Source organism: Boleophthalmus pectinirostris, unplaced genomic scaffold, assembly GCF_026225935.1.
Source record: "Boleophthalmus pectinirostris isolate CB_2022bp ecotype Guang Dong unplaced genomic scaffold, ASM2622593v1 HiC_scaffold_9, whole genome shotgun sequence".
NCBI lineage: Eukaryota > Metazoa > Chordata > Actinopteri > Gobiiformes > Gobiidae > Boleophthalmus > Boleophthalmus pectinirostris.
Window position 1 is genome coordinate 2,449,406 of NW_026571541.1, and position 10,305 is coordinate 2,459,710.

At 41.1% G+C, this 10,305-nt stretch overlaps 1 protein-coding gene across 2 annotated transcripts in view; it reads right to left on the bottom strand.

The window, feature by feature from the left end:
• Positions 1-789: 789 nt before the first annotated feature.
• Positions 790-10,305, bottom strand: part of ech1 (enoyl CoA hydratase 1, peroxisomal) — a 9,780-nt gene continuing 264 nt past the window's right edge. The window contains exons 1-10 of one of the 2 annotated variants that reach the window (XM_020938636.2): positions 10,270-10,305; positions 9,310-9,439; positions 8,246-8,334; positions 7,216-7,340; positions 4,913-4,961; positions 3,831-3,895; positions 3,441-3,511; positions 2,801-2,872; positions 1,544-1,694; positions 790-1,006 (exon numbers count right to left, since the gene is read on the bottom strand). The exon at positions 10,270-10,305 is cut by the window's right edge and continues 264 nt beyond it. In XM_020938636.2, the coding sequence (XP_020794295.2) occupies positions 902-1,006; positions 1,544-1,694; positions 2,801-2,872; positions 3,441-3,511; positions 3,831-3,895; positions 4,913-4,961; positions 7,216-7,340; positions 8,246-8,334; positions 9,310-9,439; positions 10,270-10,305 (893 nt within the window). In that variant the 3' untranslated portion in view covers positions 790-901. Of the gene's footprint in view, positions 1,007-1,543; positions 1,695-2,800; positions 2,873-3,440; positions 3,512-3,830; positions 3,896-4,912; positions 4,962-7,215; positions 7,341-8,245; positions 8,335-9,309; positions 9,440-10,030; positions 10,177-10,269 lie in introns of those variants that run through there. The other variant, XM_020938637.2, reaches the window with a different exon arrangement.

The window sequence follows — 10,305 nt, forward strand, 5'->3', positions numbered from 1 at the left end:
TATACACCCATAAATGAATGTTTCAGAAACAGTTGGTATGTTGTTGTTTTTTTGTTTTGTTTTTTCAAGAATCATCTAAACTCACAATCAAATATTTATATTGTTGAACAAAAAATAGAAACAAATTCAAATTTCTCAGTCTGCACATTGATTCTCATCTGTTCAAAGTCCATGTCGATGATAAAAAAGAAAATTCATCCAAACCTATAAAATTTCAGATTTGTTAACCAGCTGCTAAAATGTCCCTTCACTCCATGATCCTTACTCATATTGTCTCAGCACTTGACACTCGCCAGTCAACCAGAAAACCTCTGCAATCATCATCAGTGAAAGTATTAGACAGGAAGCCCCTCAGCACTCTCACCACCATCACATCATCCACAAACACTAATTCCTGAGTTGGGACAACCTTCTGAAACTGCATCATATTTGTCTAGTGTGTCAAATTGTACATGGTTTAGCTCCACCTCCTCTTTCCTCCTTTAGAAGTGTCAATCTAACAAACAAGGAAATGCCAAAAAGTGACTCACTGAATCACAAAAATGGGAGCACTAAAAGTTTAGACAGATATTTTTCTCATGTTTTTTATGATCATGAAAACATATAAGAGTATTTGAACATTAGTTGTACTTGTATTTTAACAAAATAAATTTTACATGAATTTATGAACTTTTAGGGAGTCTGTTTCTACCTCTTGGCTAATTTGGGCACATTTACATTATTGTAAAATGTATTAATTTACATTGTCCCACTGAAAACTAAATAAAAATAAAAAAGAGGCACAACAGGTTGACAATTCAACTTTTGTTTAGCATTTTATTAATGCCGAATCATGAGTATGAATCATTAAATAATCACATATGAGCAAAGGCACAGTCAGTGTGTTGAGGCCTGAGGAAGGTCACAGTTTGGAGAAGGTGATGCTCTCAGGGCCCTTCTTCTCCATGGCGGCCTGGGCCGACTTCATCACATCCTGGGTCTGCAGCATGCTCATGTTCCACGCCGCCTGAGGACAGGAGCACAGACAGGGTCAGACACAGGTGCACCTGCCATCCCTGTATCACACACACTACGTTCACATGCACGGCAGCAAAACCACATATCTGCTGCATGTAACAGCACAGTCTGATTTACATTAGGAGCAGACTAGGAGAGGCATTCAGCTGCACAAGGTAAGAACAGTGAGGAAAATATTAGACGTGTTTGGGCATTTACTCATTTTAGATCAGAGACAAACTACAGCTCCTCCACATCAGACTAGTTTATGTTGTTTCATTTATTTGGATAACATGAAAGTTACTACAAGATTTAATGTGTTTATTTGAACTTACGAGTAACAAACTTCATAGCATCCAAATGTTCAGTGTAAATTAGATTTTGCAAATCCTTGTCAAGGTTTATCACTAATTCTAAACGACTAGACGCCCCTGAACGCCTCGTAGCCCCTGTTGGCACCTATTGGGTTGTGTATTCTGCTGTGGACTGGAGACACACGACACTAATGTGTGCATGTAACAGTAGTGACTGAGACTGCAGCTGGTACCATGTAGGTGAGGCCCTCCTGGACGCTGTGGTCTCGGGAGTACACCAGGTTGACTTTGGTGCCCTGGACGGCCACAGGGCTGCGAGCCGAGATCTGCCCCGCCATCTCCAGAGCAGCTGCCATCATCGCCTCTTTGTCCACGAACACACGACTGCACACACACAAGGGGACAGAGAGGACACAGGGGGACAGAGAGGACACAGGGGGACAGAGAGGACACAGGGGACAGAGAGGACACAGGGGGACAGAGAGGACACAGGGGGACAGAGAGGACACAGGGGGACAGAGAGGACACAGGGGGACAGAGAGGACACAGGGGGGACAGAGAAGACAATTCAAACCCACTGGGCAGAACTTTTTTCCAAGCATCATTACAGGACTTGTGTTTAGTTTTAGTTGGTCCTCGTGTATTTAAACAGCCTGTTCCTTTGTCTGGTTGGTTAGTTTTGTTCTGTTCAGTTCGATTTGAGTTTCCCCATTGGGCCCAGCTTTTTTGTTAGTAATTTGCCTAATTTGAGCCTTTGTTAAATTATATCTTTTTTTGACTTTATAAAATTTAAACTTATTTTTATACCTTGTCTTTGCCTTTCTGTTTGATCCACAACATTTACCTCATTAAACACCTTTTTACCTTCAGTTCCTGTGATGGTTAATGGGCTCATATTCTACATATTCACATAAACTAAACCCTGCATGTGTAGTTCTCTCAAACAGAAAACACTTCCATCTTGTGATGTCATGTGGTAAATACAGGAAGTGCTCCACTGTGTTTTTAAACTCCATACACCTTCACTAGAATCATTGGGACAATTTCATTTCTGAATATAAAAAGAGCTGTTAACTGGAAAACTAGTGCTAAACAGCAACACAAGATGGAACGGAGCATTTTCAGCTCTGGAGATGTAGACAGACAATTCAAAGATTATTCAAAGATTACTCAAAATGTGAGACTAAAACTCCAGGTATGTTTTTGAGGAGGTAAGAGCATTATATCATGGCTTAAAAGAGCCAATGGTGCATAATGTAGTACCTTTAAATATTTTCATAGTCGTTTCTCTCCATCCTTGCAAAATGGCAAATGACATCAAGAGTTCTCCTGAGAAAACCTGTCTCTTTTTTATATTTGGCCGTCTTATATGTGTTTGTATGTGATGACACTGCCTTTTTTTTTTTTTTTAAAGCCTTAGTTGTGCTTTAAACAGACATTCTAGCACACTGGATTCTTTATCAGTGTGATGTGATTGTAGAGTACCACACCTGACCAGTCCACAGTCACGGGCCTCGTCTGCGTACATCTTCCGAGCAGTGAGGGCCAGCTCATTCACCAAACTGCACACACAGAGCAGTGTCAGATACTCTTAAGTTTAGTCCTGATTTAAAGACAGTTTAGTCATGAGTAAAGTGGAACTAGACACAAACATTTGTGTGAAGTTAAACTGTACATGGGTTTTTATTGTACTATTTACTGTTCCTTTGTCAATCCTTTGGCAGCTTTAGTGCAAACTAGGAACATTTGCAGCTTTCAGGTCAAATTGTCTTAATCTCGGTTTGGTGCCAGTGACACTTCAAACTGCTCCCCAGTGCTGCCTTCAGTGAAACAGCAGTATCCACTGGAGACAGCACAGGGCAGAGTTTGAAGTGTGGATACCTGTGAAACCAATCACACTGTTCTTTATACCTCCAAACCCCATCCCTCCTCCCTTCCTCCTGCTCAGTTTAGCAGCTCTATTTGAAACGTGTCCGTGGGTAGAATTTAGGTGTTTTATCCCACTTTAAATGCAGCTCCAAGCCACTCTTAAGTTGGCACACTGCAGTGACAACATGTAAACCCAGTTCAAACTGTGTGGTGTACAACAAGTACATTATCAGAATACAGACAGTCCCTTTATGTTCTCACCTACGGCTGCCAATGACTTTAGGGAGTCTCTGGAGAGTGCCCACGTCTGCTGCCAGTCCAATGTCCACCTCCTGAGGACCCAAACACCTGTCAGCACCCAGACAGATCACCCCCCCACCCCACCTGTCGCCTAAGCCTCTCCTGTACGCCTACACCTCACCCCTACACCCCACCTTTCACCTGTCCGTCTCAACCCTCACCTGTCCTGTCTCACCTCACTTCTTAGCCCCACTCCTGACCTGTCTGCCCAAACCCATCTGTCTCACCCCAACTGTCCATACTGCACCTGTCCACCGCCTCACCACACCCGTCCACCTCACTCCACGGCCCGTATCTTCCCACCCAACCCCACCCTCAGCAGAGCGTCTGAAGGTATCTGAGGAGCCTCACCTTCACCTGGAACCATGCGTCCTGCGTGCACAGGCGGATATCACAGGCTGTGATCAGGTCCACACCTGAAACACACCCACTTTGCTCAGTCCAAAACCTCGCCTTTACATGCACCACACACACAAGTGTCAAGTCAAGCCCATTCATAAAGAACATAAACTTGCAGAACTCATCAAGAGCTTCTTCAGCCCTGATGCAGCTTTAGTCTTAAATATCTGTGTGAAAAGAGGAGCCAACTACACTGAAGCTAACAGAGTCTGTTATTACTTATAACCATTTGAATTCAACTTTCTTTTGCCATAATTAATGTTACTTATTAGCACATGGCTGTGCATGAGTTTAGTCATATTTTATTTGCCAGAAAACAGCAGTTAAAAGGTGTTTTCAGCAGCTCCAGGGACATTTCAATACACTGTGAGCTATACTCCTGCTCTGGGGCGCCCTCTAGAGGAGGAACACAACTACACCATGTTGAGTACTGTCAGTGCACATTTTACTGCTAAACTGATTTTAGTTTGTAATGTTCTAAACTACAGCATTGTTTATTTATACATATACGTTCCCATGGAGACTCAAGTACTAATTAAGTACTAATTGATTACATATTGAACCGTGGTTGCAAAGAGGCCGGTGCAAAGAATCAAATTTGAATCAAGATGGAAATTCAGTCCTTTCTAATGGTCGAGACTTTTTCATGGAAAGGTCTAGAGCCAGTCCTGTGTCAGGAAAAGCCTGCAGTTTGGAGTTCAGCGTCTGGAGGAAGATATCTGACATTTACTAAAAGTCTGTATTGTTTTCATTCATGAAATGAAGATTAAAAACTACTCTTATACCTGTTTTTAATTTTTTAAAAAAATATAGATTGAATCAAAGATAGTGACACATCAATATTAGAAAAAGTTTTTCCATAAATCTGAAATAGTTGTCTGGAAGTGTGCTAACGTGTTTTGAACTTAAGCCAGCAGCCACAAGGCTAGAGATGTGAGACTTTATATTGGCACTGTGGTGGTTTATGAGTTAACAGCAGTAAAATATTCATATCCAAACAGCTCTGCTTATGTGAAGTGTAGGTGTGACTCTACCTCCTCCTACACAGGCTCCATGCACAGCTACAATCACAGGTTTGGGACACTGAAAGAAACACAAAAGGGAGACTGATACAGCAGCAGGAGTGAGCGATTTTCAAACATATTATTGAAACCTTTACTCCCATTCTATAGTACATAGTTTTATTATGCTCTAGACATTTTTGGCTCTTAAACATGCTGTAAGGCTGCTTGACATTGATATGTTTCAGAGTGTAAAACAGTGCATGCACTTGGAACTCTTCTAATGCTTGAGGCCTATGTTAAAGGACTCAGATTTGTGTTAGAGCGCCCTCTGCTGACAGTAATCCACCTGCAATTACACCAATCAACTCCAGATACACATCTCCGTAAAGTATTACAGCATTGTGTGTTCTGGGTCCCAGGAAAGTGAAACAAAACTCCAGGTATACTTTCCTTGAGGAACCACGTTGGTTCAAACCTCAAACCAACACTTTTGATGCAGCGCTTCATGTTATGTATCAGTCATCACCAATTCTACAGTGTTCAGATTCATTTAACTGAATCTGACTCATTTTAAAAGCCCGTGTATACATTATTTTCAAATGACACACTTAAACTGTCACTTAAAGGTGCATTGTGTAACCTGCACTTGTTTGTCTCCTTGGAGATTTATTGCTATAGATCACAAAACATAACAATGACTAAACACTAGAGCCCGGCCGATATGAGCACATGGAAGCATATCGGCTCTCAGCCGATATGTTTGCTGATAGGGGCTGGGGGGGATATTTCACGTGGGCATGTTATACCTCGTTATAAATCTTAAACTCTGTACATTATGTTCATTTAATCCAATTTACAGACAGATAAATGTCCAAACACGTGGCTCTGCATCAGTATTTATCTGAGATTATTTTCTTTTTACGGACAATCGGTTTGAGTCTGGATTAAAAGGACATTTATTAGTGCAGACTTGTGATGTGAGGAACCTGTGTGAGCACTGAGTGTTGGAAATATGTCGACTTTCAAGCTAGTTTTTGTTCTTTATTATTGGTTATCTTAAATTAGGTGCTGTAGCTCCCGCACATAAACAGGCTGTTTTCTATTGGCCTGTTGTAATGTGACTATATTGTCCGTATATTTGTTACTGGACCTGCATTGATATGTAAATGAGCTGTGAATAGACGGGGAATGATGAAATTTGCGCATATAATTAAATACCGCGGCGCGCAGCATTTACAGCTAAAGGCTAATAGCGATTGTTTCTTTACTAGCTAGTAGTGATGGGTCAGTCGTGAACGAAGCGGCTCTCAGAGTCGGCTCTTTGAAGCGAACAACAAGAGTCTGATCCTTATTGGGAGCCGTGTTTTCTCTTTCTCTCACTTTTTTTCTCTTCACGTTGCGTGCAGACTCGTGGGAGTTTGACAGCAGCAGCGACTCAAAACGAAACTTTCAAAAATCTGCGTGTGCATAGGAGAGAAAGAACATGCATAAATATATTCAGCATTAAATAAATAAACCAGGACTAATCTTGGGGTCGAGAGAGGGAGAGATAGAGATCGAGTCCCAACACTCAGTCCCGGTTCAGTTTTGGTTTAGTCCTGTTTTACACATGGTTTAGATCTGTTTTTGTCCTGGTTTAGTCCTTTTTCAGTCCTGGTTCAGTTCTGGTTTAGTCCTGCTTTAGACCTGCCTTAGACCTGCTTTAGTCCTATGACATATCATGTAAAGAGGCAGAATAACAATAAATGTTGCCTAAATAAACCCAGTTTAAAATCCACAAGAGCCAAACCTAAGTTGTTTTTTTTTTAATAGTTCAAGACTTACAGTGAATTTTTACATCACTATCAGTGATTATATCGGCTATCGGCAGCTCCAACTCCCATTATATCGGTTTCATATCGGCCACAACAAAATCCATATCGGTTGGGCTCTACTAAACATGCAGAAATCTTCATTTTTTGGACTATAACAGTAATATAGTTCACCAAAGGCTTGGCAAAGCTTTTGAAAAGGAAAAAGGAGCATTTCTTCAATACCGTTTAGCATCTCCACAGTATCACACAAGATATGGTATTGAAATTAGTATCATCAATCAATAATGTCATTGGTGACATTTACATATCATTACATCTTCACAAAACTCTGTAACATAAACAAGTTTAATGCCATACTGTGGAACATACAGGCAAAGCAGCAACATTTCCAAGCAAGTAGCTGACCCCCTCCAAAAGTTTTTTGGTGACAAAAAGTGACATAGTGCAGCTTTAAGGGGAAATACATTGTGGAGTTCTGTTTAAAATCTTGTGTTCTTGTAGCCCACACAGTCAGCTCACCTTCTCGATGACGGAGAAGGTCTCCTGGTATTTGCCAATGATTTTGAGAATGTTCCAGGAGACTCGGGCAGTGTCGTCCCCTCTTGGCTGAAGCACAGTACTGGCAGCATCTACTAAATCTATGCCTGCACGCACAAGTCAGAACAAGTCTACACCTGCACACAAAATCTCATTTCACATCTTACACTAAAATCATTACCTAAGTACAGGGATTCTTTGACCACACTGAGGATTAAAACAACTGAATGTCATTTTCAAAAAGAATAGCGTCTCTCAAATAATCACTTCCTTTTGTATTTGTGTCTATTCTGTACTAGTATATTAGTTTTAAAGAAAATGTGTATGTTTTGGACAACCCTAAGGCACAAAAATCATGAAGTGGTCAGAGGTAGGCTTGTCATGGTCAGTTCTATTGACTAAATACATGAAAGATGGAAGTATATTTTTGAAGGCTCAAAATATGTTTGGTTATTTTTATAGTCTCATGCAGCTGGAGCAGTTGAAGGTCAACCACAAGTAACTTTTAGGAGTGAATATACAGCAGTCCTGACCATTGTCCAGCTCCTGGGCCACACATGGTCCTTTGGTTGACTCTAACTGGCCTGTTTAAGTTCATTTGGAATTACAAGATAAACATAGTTTACAATTTGACATCATGCATGGACTAAAGCTGCATTGCTTTTATTTTAGGTGTTTTTTTTTTCTTTTTTTAATGACATTTTTTGTAAGGCAACTTCACTTTTCATTGCTTAATTATAACATAAACTCTTAAAAAACAATGTTATTTACTGCTTTAAAAAAAAATACACACACACATATATATATATATATGTGGCCCCATGGAAAAATAATTGTCTGCCTGTTATAGAGACTATGTCTGTTTCATTATTTTTTATTGAACAATAGTTTTTGGGCTTAATCTTGCTTTAGGTTTATTGTGTCAGCGCATAAATTATTTTCAGTATTATTGTTTAACAAAACATGTTATTGTGACAGGCCTAGTCAGGGGGACCACAGAGGGCACACTCACCAGATGTGAAGACTTTGCCTGCTCCAGACACCAGCACCACTCTGCACTCTTCATCATCTGAGATCTCATTGAAGCAGGTCACCATCTCACTGCAAACAGTCACAGTTCTTTCAGATGGACTGGACAAAGTATTTCCCCATGGACAGTTTGCAATAACTTGGTCTATTCAGACACTAGCTGATTCAAAAACTGGAATCAAAAAACAAGAAACAGGATATAGAAGTATATACTGGGAGGGATGTGTTGAACTGAATAGTTTTATGAGAGGGGGCTTCATCTATATGAGAAACCAGACATTACATTGTCTAGTCTGTGGACTACTTTGGCCTGTGAGGCAGTGATTTGTAAGTAAAGTCTTTTTGGAATCAATTTTGCACTGAAGTAGCTGCAGTAGTTGCAAGTCAGACCAAACCAGTCGAGAAGGGTCCAGTTGCGCTGGTCCACTGGCTGTTCCTGGTAGCACAGCTTCACAAGGGATACTGGGTATAACGGGAATTTTTCATATGGCGGTGGAGCATCTTTGTCTTCGATAAAAGACCATGATGTGAGTAGGTTGGCTATTTATTTCGACAACATTCATTGAGAAGTGTTCTTATGTTGTCTGTATCACTGATATCGCTGCTGTTTTGTCTTAATTGTATCCGGATCCGATACTGACATTAGTGATGACACGCATTCAGTTGCAGCTAATCTCATGTTATCTCGTACATTAACAGCTAGTCAGTGTTTGTAATCAGGAAACCTGTTAGACCACTCACACTGTTCCTCATGTCCAGACTCCGCATCTCTTCCCTCCACACTCTCCCTTTAGTCCTTCAGGTACTGCCCAGTTTAGCAGCTCTATTTGAAATGTGGTTGTGGGCAGAATTTAGGTGTTTGGCCCCACTTTAAAAGCCATCTAACTCTTTTTGCACTTATGAGTCCTCCATCTCCAAATGAGGTGAGATGTGGCCTACAGTAGAACATGGACATACCACTACAGGTGAATCCCAACAGGAGAACAATGGCCTGATTAACTCCCCTAAGTCTTTTTGCTGTCACATGGACATGAATGTGAGTCTTACCTCCAGAAAGCGCGGTTCATGGCGTTGAGTTTGTCCGGCCGGTTGAGCTCCACGTGGATAATAGAGGGGGACGGCCGGCTCAGGAGCAAGGAGCTGTAGGACGACATGGCTCTGACGGCACAGCACCTGACTGAAACACAACACACACAAGTTTATAAAGGCTCACACACACAGGGCCCAGCTACCATTCACTGAAATCATCCACATGATTCTAATGAAGTTGAAAGGAGTTTAAAAACACAGTGGAACACTTCCTGTATTACAACGTGACATCACAAGATGGAACACACTGTTTTCTGTTTGAGAGAAGAACTCAGTCTTAATATACAGGGTTAGGGCATTAAACATGTGAATGAAACAAAAACAATTCTGGATATGTTTGCAAACTATATTATAACATAGATCAGATACCCAACATGCACCAATATGTGATATCAGTATTGAACCAGTCCTCCCCTACTCCAAACACAACATGTGATTATTAGAGAAGAGGTTTCAGGAGCCCAAACTGACACACTGTGTGGAACATTTGTTTTTAATGAACGACACATTTTGTGTCATCAAATGCAGTGAACATGTCACATTCACAGACCTTTCTCTTTTGCAATCCAAATAACTAATCGAATATTTGAAAGAAATAATCATTAGTTGCAGCCCTACTGACCTAAACCTCTTTTCAGAGATAGAAAACTGAATTTTCTCAAACTAAACCTGAACTTACCCCAAAACTCAAACTAGACCAGCTCTAGACCCATGCTCCTTCAGTCAGATGCACCACAGCTTTGTTTGGAGTGAGTTATTCAGTACCAGAGGAGCTGTTTGGTCACTCACCGCTGAGGCTCTACTGCGCACCTGACGCACCTGACGCACGCTCTGTTTGTCTTCAGGTGCAGAAAACTGCGTGACTTTATAGTTTGGAAACATTAGTAAATACGTGTGAGGAGCATGTGGACCACTGACCTGTGTTGACCGCAGACCGTGTAACCAGGGACCACA